Source organism: Scyliorhinus torazame, chromosome 10 (assembly GCF_047496885.1).
Source record: "Scyliorhinus torazame isolate Kashiwa2021f chromosome 10, sScyTor2.1, whole genome shotgun sequence".
Classification (NCBI taxonomy): Eukaryota; Metazoa; Chordata; class Chondrichthyes; order Carcharhiniformes; family Scyliorhinidae; genus Scyliorhinus; species Scyliorhinus torazame.
In genome coordinates, this window is record NC_092716.1 from 150,779,943 (window position 1) to 150,801,233 (window position 21,291).

At 45.4% G+C, this 21,291-nt stretch overlaps 1 protein-coding gene across 2 annotated transcripts in view; it reads left to right on the top strand.

The window, feature by feature from the left end:
• Positions 1-21,291, top strand: part of LOC140430971 (excitatory amino acid transporter 2-like) — a 643,482-nt gene that overhangs the window by 212,718 nt on the left and 409,473 nt on the right. For both annotated transcript variants that reach the window (XM_072518822.1, XM_072518821.1), the window contains one exon: positions 9,316-9,549. In XM_072518822.1, coding sequence (XP_072374923.1) covers positions 9,316-9,549 — 234 coding nt within the window. The remainder of the gene's footprint in view (positions 1-9,315; positions 9,550-21,291) is intronic.

Here is a 21,291-nt window from a genome sequence, read left to right on the forward strand (position 1 = left end):
CATATATGTGCGACCGTCTCCCTGCTGAACCGTAGTCTCCTCCTGCATGTAATGTCCGGTAGGGCCTCGAACGACATTCTGTCACGGTACACCCTCGGCCTTGCTGGAGGCCTGTGGCGCCCTGGCACCACCATCAGTGGCTCCTCCTCCTCCTCCCCTCCCCCAAGCACTTCAATATCAGTGCCCGCTTCCTCTGCATTCCTCGCCACCAGGGGGTCAATGTTCCCCTCGGCATCCCCCTGGACATTCCGGGCCTGAGCGCCTGTGGCCTGCGCGGCGACGACGGGCCACTCCGCGGCCATCCCCTCTGCTGCACCGGCAACCGCTGCATCTGCAGCCACTGTGGGCCATCTGACTCTACGCTGCCGGATGGCCACCTGCAGTGCTGCGGCTCCAACCACGGCAGTGAACATCGCTGTCTGGTTGGCATACATGGTGACCTGCAGGAGGGTGGTGGGGGGCAGAGAAACGACATGTTTCACCGAGACTCTTCCACACCTCGCCAGCCGTGTTGCATGGGATACCTGTGTGCCCCGGTGGGATGGTCGCGCCGCAGATACGCAGCCAGCCTAACACCTGGTCACTGTCTGCGTCCAACGGTCAGTTCACACCGTACTCCTCACCAGTGTGCCAGTCACCTGTGCCCAGCAGCCACACGGCAACCTGCGGCTGTGTCCTCGTCACCACCCTGCCATATCAGGGCGGCTGACATGTGGCATCCGTGGATGGGTGACACCCTCCACACTCTCCCTCAACCCACTCCCACCTCCACTTCCTCCCTCATCCACCTCCACTCCCTCCCTCACCACCCCTCACACTCTCCCTCACCCCCCTCCCATCTCCACTCCCTCCCTCACCCCCCTCCCACCTCCACTCCCTCCCTCACCCCCCCTCCCACACCCTCCTACCTCCCCGTTGGCCGCAGCGTTCTCGGGGAAGCCGACCCGGTCTGCAGGAGCTCCGGAACAGTCCGCTCACCTCCTCACTGCTCAGCGTCAGCCAGCACGACTGGCTGACGACTTTATTTACCGGGCCGGAGAATAGCGGGGATAGCGGAGAATCGTCATTTTGGGTGTCTCGGGCGATTCTCCGGCCTGCGCCGCGCAGAACTCGATGGGGCCGATCCCGCCGCTTGGGTGAATCGTGGGAGGGCGTCGGACCGGCGTCGGGTGGAAAAATGGCTCGCCAGGCGATTCTCCCAACCGGCGCGGCATCGGAGAATCGCGCCCAAGATTCTCTGCTCCCGCCGGCAGTTCAGCCCCGCCCACGGTTTTCCTGGTAGCAGATGGCTTCAATGGGATTTTGCATTGACAGCGGCGTGAGCAGAGAATACCTCTGCCAGCCAACAGCGCGCCACCGAGAAACACGAGGCGGGCAAATCTCGTCCCTTAAGTTCATGGAAGTTTCAACTGGAAGAACTTCGGAAGAATGAAATCCAAAGGTCTGAAAGGTATGGACGAGGGTCTTAGCAGCTTGAAAAGATAGTTTCGGAGTCACGGAGGACAGGTCAATAAAAGAAGGAGGAGGACAGATGTCACAGTCACAAAGCATATCACTTGTGAACTTGCTAAGAGCGATCTTGGCAATGTAGCAGGGGAAGAAATTGGAGCGCTTCAAACACGGTTGCAGGAAAGATGCAGATTTTGAAGGCGACAACATACTGAAGGATTTTAGACAGGAAAACGTGGTTGGAAATGGGGTGGTAGCTTACATGGGAGAAGGTCTTATGGCGCGGGGGTAGTATACCTACCTCTGGACCAGAAGGTCTGGGTTCAAATTCTACTTTAATGTCACGAATGCTGTGCTTGTAATATAGTCAAACAGGTTACCTATCAACCTGATAACAGGCAGTGTGGGAGAGGGCCCTGATCAGCCACATTGAAAACATCAATGGCAAACCACTTCAGTAAATTGCCAAGCATAATCATGGGCGTATTGAATGGAAGTCCATGGTTGCGGGCATTGGTATCTGAAGGTGGATGTGTGTATATGGGCAGGTGGAAAGATTTTGGGGAAAGGGGTGATGGTAACAAGAGACAATATTAGCCAATATGGGAACCAGGAATGGAAGCTGGATAGTCAGTACTGGAAATCGAGGGAGTAGGAGTTGGATTTCATGCACAGGGCGATTTCAGAGGAGATTGGCATCTAGTGATATCTGAAATTAATAATCCAACAAAGTGATCATTCCTGGCATCATTCTGCACATATGATTAGCTCAACAGTTGAAGTTTAATCAAAAACCCAACAAACAATATCTGGTAAAATTCTTTTCCCAGAAAGTGGAATGTGGATAAAAGCAAATTACTGTGGATGCTGGAATCTGAGACCAAGGAGAAAATGCTGGAAAATCTCAGCAGGTCTGGCAGCATCTGGAGGGAAAGAAAAGAGCTAATGTTTCGAGTCCAGGTGATCCTTTGTCAAAACCTTTGTCAGAGTGGAATGTGGAACCTGCTACGGCAAGGACTAATTGAGGTGGATAGCATAAATGCATTTAAGGGTATTCTAGATAAACACAAATGAGGAGAAAGGAATAGTGGAGGTGGTGAATTAGATTAAGTAGGCTGAGAAGAGGTTTGGGATTAACATCGGCTAGTTGGGCTGAATCGTCTGTTTCTGAGCTGTAATTTGTTCATCTGTGCAATAATTAACTATGATCCTAAAATTACAACTAGTCCACTGAGGCCCTTTGTGGGAGGATGGTAGCATTGTGGTAATACACTGTGCCAGTAATCCAGAAGTCCAGGCTAATGCTCGGGGGACATGGGTTCAAATCCCGCCATGGCAGCTGGAGGAATTTAATTTCAATTAGTAAATCTGGAATTAAAAAGCTAGTGTCAGTAATGGTGACCTTGAAACTATCATTGATTGTTGTAAAAGCCCATCTGGTTCACTCACGTTCTTTAGGGGAGGAAATCTGACGTCCTTGCCTTCAACGGCATTGCCATCAGTGAATCCAACACTATCAACATCCTGGAGGTTACCATTGACCACAAATTGAACTGGACTAGTCATATTAATACTGTGGCTACAAGAGCAGGTCAGAGACTGGAAATCCTGTGGTGAGTAACTCACCCCCTGACTCCTCAAAGCAGGTCCACCATCTCCAAGGCACAAGTCAGGACTGTGATGGAATACACTCCACTTGCCTGGATGAGTGCAGCTCCAGCAACACTCAAGAAGTTTAGCATCGTGCAATTCAAAGACTCCTGCTTGATTGGCACCTCATCTGCTATCTCCAACATCCAGTCCCTTCACGACTGACTCACAATAGCAGCAGTGTGTACCATTTACAAGATGCACTACAGTAACTCACTACCGCTCCTTCGACAGCGCCTTCCAAGTCCGAGATCTCTACCATCCGGAAGGACAAGGGCAGCAGATGCATTCGAGCGCCACCGCCTGCATGTTCCTCTCCAAGTCACACACCATGCTGACATGGAACCATATTGCCATTCCTTCACTGTGGAAGGATCACACTGCTGAAACTCCCTCCTTAACAGCACTGTGGATTGGGAAGGTTCAAGGAAGCCACTCACCACCAGTCTATCCAGGACAATTAAAATGCCGTCCTTGTCAGCAAAGCCCAGATCCTGTGAAAGAATTAAAACATTTCCTAACAACTCAACTGTGTTATGTGATATTGATCTCTTATTCAGTGTAGCCCTGATCGTCTCTGAGTCTTACAAAACTTTATAATGTGCTTTACAAAGCCTATTGCATAATTTAGACACAAACTTCAGTGATTGTTCCAAGCTGCTTGGTTAGATTATGAGCTGGGTTATGCTTTTAAAACTTTCATCAGATACATCGCTCACACTCAGTCAGATATTTGTATGGAAACCTTGCTCAGTATAGATTAGTGTATGTCTTTAGACACTCAGCACACCCGAGGGACCACCAAGAAACATCATTACTGCATTTAATTCATTGAATTGACAGTTGCCCTTGGAATAATATAAGCCATATTCATGTAATAAATAATAATCAGGCTTATCATAAATAAATGATTGATGAGAGAAGAATCTACGAAGCAGATTTGACTTCATTACAATACATTTGTCTTATATCTCTTGGGCCACAAAATTAAAACACTTGACACTTTGCTAGCTCTGTATATAATACAACCCTGACTAAGCATCTGAACATGAAGAAAGACTTGTGTTTAGACAGTGCTTTCCACAAGCACCAGGCATCTCTGTGGTATTATCCAAACTATCAGCACTGCAAGGGTTAATGTAATGTCGAGAGTAGCCACAAGAGGGAGCTACAGTTACAACTATATAAGGCAGTGATACTAAACCTTGTGGGGGAGAGTGTGTGCAGGAGTTAGCTAGTGAGGGTCAGAAGAGCAGATAGTGTGAGTGCAGATCATAGTTTAAACCAGTTGTGAGATTAGCTGTAGATGTGTGTAGTTTAGATGTTATTAATCAACTGTGTATTCTTAAGGAGTATGTATCAAATCCAAGTCAGCAGTGTTAATAAATTTGTAGCTTTGTTTAAGTTAAAGTTATTTTGTGGTCTATGTGAACACTACGCCAGCCATCCTGAAATAAGCTACACAAAGAACACCACAAACTCAAAGCACCTGACAACCAATAAAGTATTTTTAATCTGGAGGAACTGATGTAATGCCAGAAATGTGGCAACTAATTTCACAGAGCAACCTCCCACAAACAGCGCCATGATCATCACGAGCTAATTTGTTTTGTGATAATGATTTAGGGCTAAATATTGGCCAGGCCACTAGAGATAACTCCCGTGGTCACCTTCACATAGTCCACAGGGTCTCTTGCATTCACCTGGGGTCACAAATTGTGCCTCAGTCCAGGGAGCTGCTTCTACACTGTATCTCTCACTCAGTACTCAACTGGAGGGTCAACCTAGATTTTTACAACAAGACCGGCATGGTTAGGCAACTGGGAGCATTCATGGGGCAGATGGGGGTGGTGGACCCATGGCGGGTCCAACACCCTGGTGAGAAGAAATTCTCATTCTTTTCGCCGGTGCACAAGGCACACTCAAGGATATACTTCTTTGCAGTGGGGAAATCGGTGCTTCCATGTATAGGAAGGGCAGAATACTCCGCGATAGTAATCTCTGACCACGCTCAACATTACGTGGATGTGAGGTTGGAGACGGGCCGTGCCCAATGCCCCAAATGGAGGCTTGACACAGACCTCTTGGCCGACATGGTCATCTGCCAGAAAACATCACAGGCCATAGGCGAGTACTTCACCAACAACCAGAATAGGGAATTCTCACCTTCCACTGAAGGCTGTGATTAGGGGACAGATTATAGTCTACAAGGCACATAGAGAGAGGGAAGAGAGGGAGGCCTGGCAACAATTGATTGACCCCATTCCGTAGGTCGACAGAAAGTATTCCAAGGCCCCGACCGTAGAGCCTCTGGCAGAGGGGAAAAAGCTGCAAATGAACTTTAACCTGCTATCCACCAGGAAAGCAGTGCACCAACTCCACCAGACACGGGGGACCTTCTATGAACATGGAAAAGAGCTGGGCGCCTACTGGCTCCCAGCTGAGAAAGCAGGCTGCTACAAGGGAGATAGCCCAGGTGAAGAATAGCAGCGGCAGACTGGTAACCAAGCAAAAAGAGGTCAACCGAGTTCTCAAGACCTTCTACCGAGTGCTGTACACCTCCGAGCCCCTCAATGGGAGGGTGGGGTTGAAAAGGTTCCTCGATGGACTGGACATGCCAGTTGTGGGGTACGATAGGTGGGGGGAGCTGGAAGAGGTCATGGAGAGTATCAACTCCATACAAGGGGGGAAGGCGCTGGGACCTGGTGGGTTCCCGGCGGTCTTCGATAAAAAATTCGCACCAGCCCTGGCCCCACACTGACGGGACATGTTTGCAGACTGGCTAGCGAGGGGCACCTTGCCTCCTACGCTAACACAGGCCATGATGTCGCTGATACCCAAAGAAAACGAATACCCGATGGAATGCGGATCATACTGACTCATTTTGCTGCTCAACGTAGATGCGAAGGTACTCGCAAAAGTCCTGGCCAAGAGATTGGAGAACTGCGTACCAGAGGTTGTTGACGAGGACCAGACGGGCTTTGTTAAGGATAGACAGCTAACTGCGAACATCAGGCGGCTGCTGAATGTCATTATGATCCCTTCCGGGAAGAGAATATCAGGGGCAATCCAGACGCAGAAAAGGCCTTTGACAGAGTCGAATGGAAGTACCTCATTGAGGAACTGGAGAGGTTTGGGCTCGGAACAGGGTTCCCCTCATGGATGAAACTCCTGTAAACGCCCCCAAGGTGAGCGTTCGGACCAACACCACCAGTTCTGAATATTTCCAGCTGCACAGAGGCACAAGGCAGGGCTGTCCCCACTCCTGTTTGCTCTGGCAATTGAACCTCTGGCCATCGGTCTGCGACATGCAAAAAGCTGGAAGGGCATTCAAAGAGGGGGCAGAGAGCAGAGTGTCATTCTGTGCGGATGACCTGCTTCTCTACGTCTCAGACCCACAGTACGGCCTGAAAGCAATCATGCAACTCCTGCGAGAGTTCCGAGCCTTCTCAGCTACAAACTCAATTTGGCAAGAGCAAGGCATACCTGGCGAACCCGAACGGGGGAAGGACAGAGCTGGAGGGACTACCATTCAAATGAGCCCAAAACAAATTCCATTACCTGGAGATCCAGATAGCCCGGGAATGGACACAGATCCACAAGTGGACTCTGACCAGTCTGGTGGAGGAAGTTAAAAAAGACCTACAGAGGTGGGATACACTCCCGCTTTCCCTGGTGGGGAGGGTGCAGACGATAAAGATGAACGTGCTGCCGAGGTTCTTCTCCCTGTTTAGATCCATACCGATCTTCATCCCCAAAACCTTTTTCTATAAGATAGACAAAATGATCATGGTGTTTGTGTGGGGTGCTAAGAACGCAAGGATCTCTAAATTGACACTGCAGAGGAGGAAAAATATGGGCGGCCTGGCCCTGCCGAATCTACAATACTACCACTGGGCAGCTACAGCTGAGAGGGTGAGGGGATGGTTCCATGAACCCAGCATGGAATGGGTGAGGTTGGAGGAGCCCTCCTGCAACGGAACAACCCTCCAGGTCCTCGCCATGGCAGTGCTCCCATCCCCTCTGACAAAGTACACATCCAGCCCAGTGGTGGCGGCCACACTGAGGACATGGAACCAAATGAGGCAGCATTTCGGTCTAACCGAGATGTTCCCCATCTGCGGCAACCACAAATTCTCACCAGCCATCCTCGACGCCACCTTCAAAAAATGGAGACCGGATGGGGGGACGCTAGCGGTCAGGGACTTTTTAGGGGACAGACTTGTGAGCTTGGGCAAACTGACGGAAAACCTGGAACTACTGGCAGGACAGGAACTCAGGCACCTCCAAATTAAACTCCTTCTCAGTAAGGAAATGGCAAGGTACCCCAGGGCCCCGAGAGACACACTACTAGAGGAACTAATAAACACGGACAATAAGGAGGGCAGAACTGTGGGAACATCTATGGACAGTTACTGGATAGGGCTAGACTACCACTGGATTAAGCCAGACGAAAATGGGAGAAGCAATTGGGGGTGGAAGAGGGTTGGGGACTCTGGAGCGAAGCATTGAGCAGGGCCAACTCCACCACCTCCCGCGCAAGGCTCAGCCTCATGCAGTTCAAAGTGGTGCACAGAGCTCACCTAACCAGAACCCAAATGGAGCAGGTTCTTCCTGGAGTTGGAGGATAATTACGAACGGTGCCAGGAAGGCATGGCCAACTACGCCCACATGTTCTGGGCCTGCCCCTGACTTGTTGGGTTCTGGTAGCCTTCTACGAGGCAATGTCCAAGGTTGCGGGGGTGAGGGTGGGGCTGTTCCCGAGAGTGGCAGTCTTTGGGGTGTTGGACCAGACAGAACTACATATGAGGAAGAGGGCCGATGCCCTTGATTTTGCTTCCTTAATCGCACGCCAGAGAATCCTGCTCAGCTGGCGATCAGCAGCACCACCCACAGCTGCACACTGACTGGCAGACCTGTCGGAATTTCTCCATCAGGAGGAGATCAAATACACCTACGGTCAGGCAAGGGCTTCCACAATGCGTGGGGGCCATTCACCAGCCTGTTCCAAGACCTGTTTGAAGCCAATAGTGATTAGGAAGAAAGGGGATAGGGGGGGATCAATGAAGGCAGACACACAGAACAGGTAGGAACAATGGGGGGGGGGGGGGCGGGTGGGGGGCTGCAAGGAAGGAACCCAGGGAAGTATCAGGAAGGGACATGGGAAAAGAGTGAGCGGGGGGGGGGGGGGGGGGGGCAGAGAGCCACCTCCAGCAATGCCATAGAGTAACAGCAACAACTACAAATTTAAACAAAAAATATAAAATGGCAAAAGAAGGGGCCAAGATGGAGCCCGACAATCAATGGGGGGAGGAGGGGGGGGAGGGAGGAGGGGGGAAGGGGGAAGCAAGGAAATGGGGAGAGCCGATGAAAGGGGTACATGTAAATTGTACAGAAGAAACGTCATAGTCTGTAAAGTTTATGTGTTTTTTATATGCCTAATTGTTAAAATTGGAAGATTCTAATAAAAATATTTATTAAAAAGAACCTAGATTTTTACACTCAAGTTCTGGAATGAGACTGGAATGTTGAAACTTGGTTGTAAGAATGCAACCATTGAACCACGCCAGACACATGAATCAGAGATTTCATTTAACCTTCACAAAGTCTTTAGAATTTAATCATTACCTCAATGAACCCAGAAGGTCTGGAAACTGGGAAAAGTGCCTGGCATCAGAACTCCATGTTCAGACATTCAGTGCGACATTTTCCTGTTATGCAAACTGATCTCTTTTTGTCAGATAAACAGTGCAATAGAACTGGTGGGCTTTAACTGGACCATCTCAAAATGGATGATTGACACATATCCATTTAATACTGTTGTAAGTGCTCTCGCTGTTGTAATATTGGTCCAGACGCGAGCCATGCCGACAAAAAGGTCCATCAGACAACAATTAGATAAACATTTAGCCAGGTCACTGGGGATAACTCCTCTGCTCTCTTTCAGACACATGAGAAGACAGACAGGGCTTCAGTTTAGCATCTCACCCAAAAGACGGTAATTCTGACAGTGCAGCACTCCATCAGCACTGCACTTGGAGTATCCAGGTACGTTTGATACTCGAGTACTTCAAATGAAGTTTCAACCGATGACCCTTTGACTCAGAGGTCAGAGTACCAGATGTGACTGAGCCACAACAGGGAGGCAGGCAAAGTGCTCATCTCTGAAGTTGCTCTCTGAGTTCTAACCTTTGATATCTCCTTTGTGTCATTAAGGTACTCTCCCTTCGGTATTGCCTGCCTCATTTGTGGAAAGATTGTGGCCATTAAAGACTTGGAGGTCGTTGCTAGACAACTGGGCATGTACATGGTGACAGTAATCACTGGACTCATCATCCATGGAGGAATAATCTTACCATTGATGTATTTTGCGATTACCCGAAAAAATCCATTCTCATTCTTAGCAGGGGTCTTCCAGGCCTGGATCACTGCTTTAGGAACGGCATCAAGGTAATAAACCAAGTGTTGCTTCATGGGATATTTCTTTTAGCGAGAAGGGTAAACAGTCAGACGAGTAACAGATGTTGAAGCCACTTTGTGTGATCGACAACACCTAATTAGGAATAGAACCAGTGATCTCAGTGACAAGGGGATAGTGTCACAAGAAAGGATTGAACATGATTTGCAGCTAATCAAGATTGCCTAGGAATCTGAAGAAATTGGAAGAATAATGTCACAAAGAGGACATTGGGAAAGACTCCAATGACATACAAATAAAGAGAGGAATGGGAAAATAGAGCTTTGCGTGATGGCTGAGGAGTTATCTAATGGTGTAAAATAATGGTTAGTACCACACAGCAAGGGAAAGGATAATGTATTTAACCATGACTGCAGCACAGAACAACCTAAGTACAGGGGAAGGGGGGAAGATGGGTCAGGGAGAGCAGGAAATGGAGATCAGCGAGGATAGAGGAGGAATCAAGGAGAAATCAACTGGTACCTCTGATCCAAGAGGAAAGAGGATAGAACGTTGAGCAGGGAACCAGGATAAAGGATCAGGGAACAGGGACGAAGGGTCTGGGAATATTAACATGAGAACTAATGGCAGGAGAGTAGGAGATATGTAGGCTGATCATGACAAAAATAATGGCAGACCAATGCAAAACGTAATGAAGAAATAACAGTCAAGTTGTAAATTGAAATTCACTGAGAAAAAACAGAAAAACTTAACTATAGTTCTGATGGTTCGGTTTGCTGTGTTTCTGGTTATGAAGCTGATGGTGAGGTTTGTTGTGTTTTTGGTTATGAAGCTGATGATGTGGTTTGTGTTTCTGGTTGTGAAGCTGATGGTGTGGTTTGCTGTGTTTTTGGTCATGAAGCTGATGGTGTGGTTTGTTGTGTTTCTGGTTATGAAGCTGATGGTGTGGTTTGTTGTGTTTCTGGTTATGAAGCTGATGGTGAGGTTTGCTGTGTTTTTGGTCATGAAGCTGATGGTGTGGTTTGTTGTGTTTCTGGTTATGAAGCTGATGGTGTGGTTTGTTGTGTTTCTGGTTATGAAGCTGATGGTGAGGTTTGCTGTGTTTTTGGTCATGAAGCTGATGGTGTGGGTTGTTGTGTTTCTGGTTATGAAGCTGATGGTGAGGTGTGTTGTGTTTTTGGTTATGAAGCTGATGATGTGGTTTTTGTTTCTGGTTGTGAAGCTGATGGTGTGGTTTGTTGTGTTTTTGGTCATGAAGCTGATGGTGAGGATTGCTGTGTTTTTGGTCATGAAGCTGATGGTGTGGTTTGTTGTGTTTCTGGTTATGAAGCTGATGGTGTGGTTTGTTGTGTTTCTGGTTATGAAGCTGATAGTGAGGTTTGCTGTGTTTTTGGTCAGGAAGCTGATGGTGTGGTTTGTTGTTTTTTTGGTTATGAAGCTGATGGTGTTGTTTGTTGTGTTTCTGGTTATGAAGCTGATGGTGTGGTTTGTTGTGTTTCTGGTTGTGAAGCTGATGCTGTGGTTTGTTGTGTTTCTGGTTATGAAGCTGATGGTGTGGTTTGTTGTGTTTCTGGTTATCAAGCTGATGATGTGGTTTGTGTTTCTGGTTGTGAAGCTGATGGTGTAGTTTGTTGTGTTCCTGGTTATGAAGCTGATGGTGTGGTTTGTTGTGTTTTTGGTTATGAAGCTGATGCTGTGGTTTGTTGTGTTTCTGGTTATGAAGCTGATGGTGTGGTTTGTTGTGTTTCTGGTTATGAAGCTGATGGTGTGGTTTGTTGTGTTTTTGGTTATGAAGCTGATGCTGTGGTTTGTTGTGTTTCTGGGTATGAAGCTGATGGTGTGGTTTGTTGTGTTTCTGGGTATGAAGCTGATGGTGAGGTTTGTTGTGTTTTTGGTTGTGAAGCTGATGGTGTGGTTTGTTGTGTTTCTGGTTATGAAGCTGATGCTGTGGTTTGTTGTGTTTTGGGTATGAAGCTGATGCTGTGGTTTGTTGTGTTTCTGGGTATGAAGCTGATGGTGAGGTTTGTTGTGTTTTTGGTTGTGAAGCTGATGGTGTGGTTTGTTGTGTTTCTGGTTATGAAGCTGATGCTGTGGTTTGTTGTGTTTTGGTTATGAAGCTGATGGTATGTTTTGTTGTGTTTCTGGTTGTGAAGCTGATGCTGTGGTTTGTTGTGTTTTGGTTATGAAGCTGATGGTGTGGTTTGTTGTGTTTTTGGTTGTGAAGCTGATGGTGTGGTTTGTTGTGTTTCTGGTTATGAAGCTGATGGTGTGGTTTGTTGTGTTTTTGGTTGTGAAGCTGATGGTGAGGTTTGTTGTGTTCCTGGTTATGAAGCTGATGGTGTGGTTTGTTGTGTTACTGGTTATGAAGCTGATGGTGTAGTTTGTTGTGTTTCTGGTTATGAAGCTGATGGTGTGGTTTGTTGTGTTTGTGGTTATGAAGCTGATGGTGTGGTTTGTTGTGTTACTGGTTATGAAGCTGATGGTGTGGTTTGTTGTGTTACTGGTTATGAAGCTGATGATGTGGTTTGTTGTGTTTGTGGTTATGAAGCTGATGGTGTGGTTTGTTGTGTTACTGGTTATGAAGCTGATGATGTGGTTTGTTGTGTTTGTGGTTATGAAGCTGATGGTGTGGTTTGTTGTGTTACTGGTTATGAAGCTGATGGTGTGGTTCGTTGTGTTTCTGGTTGTGAAGCTGATGGTGTGGTTTGTTGTGTTTCTGGTTATGAAGCTGATGGTGTGGTTTGTTGTGTTCCTGGTTATGAAGTTGATGGTGTGGTTTGTTGTGTTACTGGTTATGAAGCTGATGGTGTAGTTTGTTGTGTTTCTGGTTATGAAGCTGATGGTGTGGTTTGTTGTGTTTGTGGTTATGAAGCTGATGGTGTGGTTTGTTGTGTTACTGGTTATGAAGCTGATGGTGTGGTTTGTTGTGTTTCTGGTTGTGAAGCTGATGGTGTGGTTTGTTGTGTTTCTGGTTATGAAGCTGATGGTGTGGTTTGTTGTGTTCCTGGTTATGAAGCTGATGGTGTGGTTTGTTGTGTTTCTGGGTATGAAGCTGATGGTGTGGTTTGTTGTGTTTCTGGTTATGAAGCTGATGGTGTGGTTTGTTGTGTTTCTGGGTTTGAAGCTGATGGTGTGGTTTGTGTTACTGGTTATGAAGCTGATGGTGTGGTTTGTTGTGTTCCTGGTTATGAAGCTGATGCTGTGGTTTGTTGTGTTTCTCGTTATGAAGCTGATGGTGAGGTTTGTTGTGTTACTGGTTATGAAGCTGATGCTGTGGTTTGTTGTGTTTTGGTTATGAAGCTGATGGTGTGGTTTGTTGTGTTCCTGGTTATGAAGCTGATGGTGAGGTTTGTTGTGTTTCTGGTTATGAAGCTGATGGTGTGGTTTGTTGTGTTTTGGTTATTAAGCTGATGGTGTGTTTTGTTGTGTTACTGGTTGTGAAGCTGATGGTGTGGTTTGTTGTGTTACTGGTTATGAAGCTGATGCTGTGGTTTGTTGTGTTTTGGTTAAGAAGCTGATGGTGTGGTTTGTTGTGTTTTTGGTTGTGAAGCTGATGGTGTGGGTGGTGGGTTCCTGGTTATGAAGCTGATGGTGTGGTTTGTTGTGTTTCTGGTTATGAAGCTGATGGTGTGGTTTGTTGTGTTTCTGGTTATGAAGCTGATGGTGTGGGTTGTTGTGTTACTGGTTATGAAGCTGATGCTGTGGTTTGTTGTGTTTTGGTTAAGAAGCTGATGGTGTGGTTTGTTGTGTTTTTGTTTGTGAAGCTGATGGTGTGGTTTGTTGTGTTCCTGGTTATGAAGCTGATGGTGTGGTTTGTGGTGTTTCTGGTTATGAAGCTGATGGTGTGGTTTGTTGTGTTTCTGATTATGAAGCTGATGGTGTGGTTTGTTGTGTTTCTGGTTATGAAGCTGATGGTGTGGTTTGTTGTGTTTTTGGTTGTGAAGCTGATGGTGTGCTTTGTTGTGTTACTGGTTATGAAGCTGATGATGTGGTTTGTTGTGTTTCTGGGTATGAAGCTGATGGTGTGGTTTGTTGTGTTTCTGTTTATGAAGCTGATGGTGTGGTTTGTTGTGTTTCTGGTTATGAAGCTGATGGTGTGGTTTGTTGTGTTTTTGGTTGTGAAGCTGATGGTGTGGTTTGTTGTGTTCCTGGTTATGAAGCTGATGGTGTGGTTTGTTGTGTTTCTGGTTATGAAGCTGATGGTGTGGTTTGTTGTGTTACTGGTTATGAAGCTGATGGTGTGGTTTGTTGTGTTTCTGGTTATGAAGCTGATGGTGTGGTTTGTTGTGTTCCTGGTTATGAAGCTGATGGTGTGGTTTGTTGTGTTTCTGGTTATGAAGCTGATGGTGTGGGTTGTTGTGTTACTGGTTATGAAGCTGATGGTGTGGTTTGTTGTGTTTCTGGTTATGAAGCTGATGGTGTGGTTTGTTGTGTTCCTGGTTGTGAAGATGATGGGGTGGTTTGTTGTGTTTCTGGTTATGAAGCTGATGGTGTGATTTGTTGTGTTTCTGGTTATGAAGATGATGGTGTGGTTTGTTGTGTTTTTGGTTGTGAAGCTGATGGTGTGGTTTGTTGTGTTTCTGGTTATGAAGCTGATGGTGTGGTTTGTTGTGTTTCTGGTTATGAAGCTGATGGTGTGGTTTGTTGTGTTTTTGGTTGTGAAGCTGATGGTGTGGTTTGTTGTGTTTCTGGTTATGAAGCTGATGGTGTGGTTTGTTGTGTTTCTGGTTATGAAGCTGATGATGTGGTTTGTGTTTCTGGTTGTGAAGCTGATGGTGTGGTTTGCTGTGTTTTTGGTCATGAAGCTGATGGTGTGGTTTGTTGTGTTTCTGGTTATGAAGCTGATGGTGTGGTTTGTTGTGTTTCTGGTTATGAAGCTGATGGTGAGGTTTGCTGTGTTTTTGGTCATGAAGCTGATGGTGTGGTTTGTTGTGTTTCTGGTTATGAAGCTGATGGTGTGGTTTGTTGTGTTTCTGGTTATGAAGCTGATGGTGAGGTTTGCTGTGTTTTTGGTCATGAAGCTGATGGTGTGGGTTGTTGTGTTTCTGGTTATGAAGCTGATGGTGAGGTGTGTTGTGTTTTTGGTTATGAAGCTGATGATGTGGTTTTTGTTTCTGGTTGTGAAGCTGATGGTGTGGTTTGTTGTGTTTTTGGTCATGAAGCTGATGGTGAGGATTGCTGTGTTTTTGGTCATGAAGCTGATGGTGTGGTTTGTTGTGTTTCTGGTTATGAAGCTGATGGTGTGGTTTGTTGTGTTTCTGGTTATGAAGCTGATAGTGAGGTTTGCTGTGTTTTTGGTCAGGAAGCTGATGGTGTGGTTTGTTGTTTTTTTGGTTATGAAGCTGATGGTGTTGTTTGTTGTGTTTCTGGTTATGAAGCTGATGGTGTGGTTTGTTGTGTTTCTGGTTGTGAAGCTGATGCTGTTGTTTGTTGTGTTTCTGGTTATGAAGCTGATGGTGTGGTTTGTTGTGTTTCTGGTTATCAAGCTGATGATGTGGTTTGTGTTTCTGGTTGTGAAGCTGATGGTGTAGTTTGTTGTGTTCCTGGTTATGAAGCTGATGGTGTGGTTTGTTGTGTTTTTGGTTATGAAGCTGATGCTGTGGTTTGTTGTGTTTCTGGTTATGAAGCTGATGGTGTGGTTTGTTGTGTTTCTGGTTATGAAGCTGATGGTGTGGTTTGTTGTGTTTTTGGTTATGAAGCTGATGCTGTGGTTTGTTGTGTTTCTGGGTATGAAGCTGATGGTGTGGTTTGTTGTGTTTCTGGGTATGAAGCTGATGGTGAGGTTTGTTGTGTTTTTGGTTGTGAAGCTGATGGTGTGGTTTGTTGTGTTTCTGGTTATGAAGCTGATGCTGTGGTTTGTTGTGTTTTGGGTATGAAGCTGATGCTGTGGTTTGTTGTGTTTCTGGGTATGAAGCTGATGGTGAGGTTTGTTGTGTTTTTGGTTGTGAAGCTGATGGTGTGGTTTGTTGTGTTTCTGGTTATGAAGCTGATGCTGTGGTTTGTTGTGTTTTGGTTATGAAGCTGATGGTATGTTTTGTTGTGTTTCTGGTTGTGAAGCTGATGCTGTGGTTTGTTGTGTTTTGGTTATGAAGCTGATGGTGTGGTTTGTTGTGTTTTTGGTTGTGAAGCTGATGGTGTGGTTTGTTGTGTTTCTGGTTATGAAGCTGATGGTGTGGTTTGTTGTGTTTTTGGTTGTGAAGCTGATGGTGAGGTTTGTTGTGTTCCTGGTTATGAAGCTGATGGTGTGGTTTGTTGTGTTACTGGTTATGAAGCTGATGGTGTAGTTTGTTGTGTTTCTGGTTATGAAGCTGATGGTGTGGTTTGTTGTGTTTGTGGTTATGAAGCTGATGGTGTGGTTTGTTGTGTTACTGGTTATGAAGCTGATGGTGTGGTTTGTTGTGTTACTGGTTATGAAGCTGATGATGTGGTTTGTTGTGTTTGTGGTTATGAAGCTGATGGTGTGGTTTGTTGTGTTACTGGTTATGAAGCTGATGATGTGGTTTGTTGTGTTTGTGGTTATGAAGCTGATGGTGTGGTTTGTTGTGTTACTGGTTATGAAGCTGATGGTGTGGTTCGTTGTGTTTCTGGTTGTGAAGCTGATGGTGTGGTTTGTTGTGTTTCTGGTTATGAAGCTGATGGTGTGGTTTGTTGTGTTCCTGGTTATGAAGTTGATGGTGTGGTTTGTTGTGTTACTGGTTATGAAGCTGATGGTGTAGTTTGTTGTGTTTCTGGTTATGAAGCTGATGGTGTGGTTTGTTGTGTTTGTGGTTATGAAGCTGATGGTGTGGTTTGTTGTGTTACTGGTTATGAAGCTGATGGTGTGGTTTGTTGTGTTTCTGGTTGTGAAGCTGATGGTGTGGTTTGTTGTGTTTCTGGTTATGAAGCTGATGGTGTGGTTTGTTGTGTTCCTGGTTATGAAGCTGATGGTGTGGTTTGTTGTGTTTCTGGGTATGAAGCTGATGGTGTGGTTTGTTGTGTTTCTGGTTATGAAGCTGATGGTGTGGTTTGTTGTGTTTCTGGGTTTGAAGCTGATGGTGTGGTTTGTGTTACTGGTTATGAAGCTGATGGTGTGGTTTGTTGTGTTCCTGGTTATGAAGCTGATGCTGTGGTTTGTTGTGTTTCTCGTTATGAAGCTGATGGTGAGGTTTGTTGTGTTACTGGTTATGAAGCTGATGCTGTGGTTTGTTGTGTTTTGGTTATGAAGCTGATGGTGTGGTTTGTTGTGTTCCTGGTTATGAAGCTGATGGTGAGGTTTGTTGTGTTTCTGGTTATGAAGCTGATGGTGTGGTTTGTTGTGTTTTGGTTATTAAGCTGATGGTGTGTTTTGTTGTGTTACTGGTTGTGAAGCTGATGGTGTGGTTTGTTGTGTTACTGGTTATGAAGCTGATGCTGTGGTTTGTTGTGTTTTGGTTAAGAAGCTGATGGTGTGGTTTGTTGTGTTTTTGGTTGTGAAGCTGATGGTGTGGGTGGTGGGTTCCTGGTTATGAAGCTGATGGTGTGGTTTGTTGTGTTTCTGGTTATGAAGCTGATGGTGTGGTTTGTTGTGTTTCTGGTTATGAAGCTGATGGTGTGGGTTGTTGTGTTACTGGTTATGAAGCTGATGCTGTGGTTTGTTGTGTTTTGGTTAAGAAGCTGATGGTGTGGTTTGTTGTGTTTTTGTTTGTGAAGCTGATGGTGTGGTTTGTTGTGTTCCTGGTTATGAAGCTGATGGTGTGGTTTGTGGTGTTTCTGGTTATGAAGCTGATGGTGTGGTTTGTTGTGTTTCTGATTATGAAGCTGATGGTGTGGTTTGTTGTGTTTCTGGTTATGAAGCTGATGGTGTGGTTTGTTGTGTTTTTGGTTGTGAAGCTGATGGTGTGCTTTGTTGTGTTACTGGTTATGAAGCTGATGATGTGGTTTGTTGTGTTTCTGGGTATGAAGCTGATGGTGTGGTTTGTTGTGTTTCTGTTTATGAAGCTGATGGTGTGGTTTGTTGTGTTTCTGGTTATGAAGCTGATGGTGTGGTTTGTTGTGTTTTTGGTTGTGAAGCTGATGGTGTGGTTTGTTGTGTTCCTGGTTATGAAGCTGATGGTGTGGTTTGTTGTGTTTCTGGTTATGAAGCTGATGGTGTGGTTTGTTGTGTTTCTGGTTATGAAGCTGATGGTGTGGTTTGTTGTGTTCCTGGTTATGAAGCTGATGGTGTGGTTTGTTGTGTTTCTGGTTATGAAGCTGATGGTGTGGGTTGTTGTGTTACTGGTTATGAAGCTGATGGTGTGGTTTGTTGTGTTTCTGGTTATGAAGCTGATGGTGTGGTTTGTTGTGTTCCTGGTTGTGAAGATGATGGTGTGGTTTGTTGTGTTTCTGGTTATGAAGCTGATGGTGTGGTTTGTTGTGTTTCTGGTTATGAAGATGATGGTGTGGTTTGTTGTGTTTTTGGTTGTGAAGCTGATGGTGTGGTTTGTTGTGTTTCTGGTTATGAAGCTGATGGTGTGGTTTGTTGTGTTTCTGGTTATGAAGCTGATGGTGTGGTTTGTTGTGTTTTTGGTTGTGAAGCTGATGGTGTGGTTTGTTGTGTTTCTGGTTATGAAGCTGATGGTGTGGTTTGTTGTGTTTCTGGTTATGAAGCTGATGGTGTGGTTTGTTGTGTTTCTGGTTATGAAGCTGATGGTGTGGTTTGTTGTGTTTCTGGTTATGAAGCTGATGGTGTGGTTTGTTGTGTTTTTGGTTGTGAAGCTGATGGTGTGGTTTGTTGTGTTTCTGGTTATGAAGCTGATGGTGTGGTTTGTTGTGTTTCTGGTTATGAAGCTGATGGTGTGGTTTGTTGTGTTTCTGGTTATGAAGCTGATGGTGTAGTTTGTTGTGTTTCTGGTTATGAAGCTGATGGTGTGGGTTGTTGTGTTTCTGGTTATGAAGCTGATGGTGAGGTTTGTTGTGTTTTTGGTTGTGAAGCTGATGGTGTGGTTTGTTGTGTTTCTGGTTATGAAGCTGATGGTGTGGTTTGTTGTGTTCCTGGTTATGAAGCTGATGGTGTGGTTTGTTGTGTTTCTGGTTATGAAGCTGATGGTGTGGGTTGTTGTGTTACTGGTTATGAAGCTGATGGTGTGGTTTGTTGTGTTTCTGGTTATGAAGCTGATGGTGTGGTTTGTTGTGTTCCTGGTTGTGAAGATGATGGTGTGGTTTGTTGTGTTTCTGGTTATGAAGCTGATGGTGTGGTTTGTTGTGTTTCTGGTTATGAAGATGATGGTGTGGTTTGTTGTGTTTTTGGTTGTGAAGCTGATGGTGTGGTTTGTTGTGTTTCTGGTTATGAAGCTGATGGTGTGGTTTGTTGTGTTTCTGGTTATGAAGCTGATGGTGTGGTTTGTTGTGTTTTTGGTTGTGAAGCTGATGGTGTGGTTTGTTGTGTTTCTGGTTATGAAGCTGATGGTGTGGTTTGTTGTGTTTCTGGTTATGAAGCTGATGGTGTGGTTTGTTGTGTTTCTGGTTATGAAGCTGATGGTGTGGTTTGTTGTGTTTCTGGTTATGAAGCTGATGGTGTGGTTTGTTGTGTTTTTGGTTGTGAAGCTGATGGTGTGGTTTGTTGTGTTTCTGGTTATGAAGCTGATGGTGTGGTTTGTTGTGTTTCTGGTTATGAAGCTGATGGTGTGGTTTGTTGTGTTTCTGGTTATGAAGCTGATGGTGTAGTTTGTTGTGTTTCTGGTTATGAAGCTGATGGTGTGGGTTGTTGTGTTTCTGGTTATGAAGCTGATGGTGAGGTTTGTTGTGTTTTTGGTTGTGAAGCTGATGGTGTGGTTTGTTGTGTTTCTGGTTATGAAGCTGATGGTGTGGTTTGTTGTGTTTCTGGTTATGAAGCTGATGGTGTGGTTTGTTGTGTTTTTGGTTATGAAGCTGATGGTGTGGTTTGTTGTGTTTTGGTTATGAAGCTGATGGTGTGGTTTGTTGTGTTCCTGGTTATGAAGCTGATGGTGTGGTTTGTTGTGTTTTGGTTATGAAGCTGATGGTGTGGTTTGTTGTGTTTCTGGTTATGAAGCTGATGGTGTGGTTTGTTGTGTTTCTGGGTATGAAGCTGATGGTGTGGTTTGTTCTGTTTTGGTTGTGAAGCTCATGGTGTGGTTTGTTGTGTTTTGGTTATGAAGCTGATGGTGAGGTTTGTTGTGTTTTTGGTTGTGAAGTTGATGGTGTCGTTTGTTGTGTTTCTGGTTATGAAGCTGATGGTGTGGTTTGTGTTTCTGGTTATGAAGCTGATGGTGAGGTTTGTTGTGTTTCTGGTTATGAAGCTGATGGTGTGGTTTGTGTTTCTGGTTATGAAGCTGATGGTGTGGTTTGTTGTGTTCCTGGTTATGAAGTTGATGGTGTGGTTTGTTGTGTTACTGGTTATGAAGCTGATGGTGTAGTTTGTTGTGTTTCTGGTTATGAAGCTGATGGTGTGGTTTGTTGTGTTTGTGGTTATGAAGCTGATGGTGTGGTTTGTTGTGTTACTGGTTATGAAGCTGATGGTGTGGTTTGTTGTGTTTCTGGTTGTGAAGCTGATGGTGTGGTTTGTTGTGTTTCTGGTTATGAAGCTGATGGTGTGGTTTGTTGTGTTCCTGGTTATGAAGCTGATGGTGTGGTTTGTTGTGTTTCTGGGTATGAAGCTGATGGTGTGGTTTGTTGTGTTTCTGGTAATGAAGCTGATGGTGTGGTTTGTTGTGTTTCTGGGTATGAAGCTGATGGTGTGGTTTGTGTTACTGGTTATGAAGCGGATGGTGTGGTTTGTTGTGTTCCTGGTTATGAAGCTGATGCTGTGGTTTGTTGTGTTTCTCGTTATGAAGCTGATGGTGAGGTTTGTTGTGTTACTGGTTATGAAGCTGATGCTGTGGTTTGTTGTGTTTTGGTTATGAAGCTGATGGTGTGGTTTGTTGTGTTCCTGGTTATGAAGCTGATGGTGAGGTTTGTTGTGTTTCTGGTTCTGAAGCTGATGGTGTGGTTTGTTGTGTTTTGGTTATGAAGCTGATGGTGTGTTTTGTTGTGTTACTGGTTGTGAAGCTGATGGTGTGGTTTGTTGTGTTACTGGTTATGAAGTTGATGCTGTGGTTTGTTGTGTTTTGGTTAAGAAGCTGATGGTGTGGTTTGTTGTGTTTTTGGTTGTGAAGCTGATGGTGTGGTTTGTTGTGTTCCTGGTTATGAAGCTAATGGTGTGGTTTGTTGTGTTTCTGGTTATGAAGCTGATGGTGTGGTTTGTTGTGTTTCTGGTTATGAAGCTGATGGTGTGGGTTGTTGTGTTACTGGTTATGAAGCTGATGCTGTGGTTTGTTGTGTTTTGGTTAAGAAGCTGATGGTGTGGTTTGTTGTGTTTTTGGTTGCGAAGCTGATGGTGTGGTTTGTTGTGTTCCTGGTTATGAAGCTGATGGTGTGGTTTGTTGTGTTTCTGGTTATGAAGCTGATGGTGTGGTTTGTTGTGTTTCTGATTATGAAGCTGATGGTGTGGGTTGTTGTGTTTCTGGTTATGAAGCTGATGGTGTGGTTTGTTGTGTTTTTGGTTGTGAAGCTGATGGTGTGGTTTGTTGTGTTACTGGTTATGAAGCTGATGATGTGGTTTGTTGTGTTTCTGGGTATGAAGCTGATGGTGTGGTTTGTTGTGTTTCTGGTTATGAAGCTGATGGTGTGGTTTGTTGTGTTTCTGGTTATGAAGCTGATGGTGTGGTTTGTTGTGTTTTTGGTTGTGAAGCTGATGGTGTGGTTTGTTGTGTTCCTGGTTATGAAGCTGATGGTGTGGTTTGTTGTGTTTCTGGTTATGAAGCTGATGGTGTGGTTTGTTG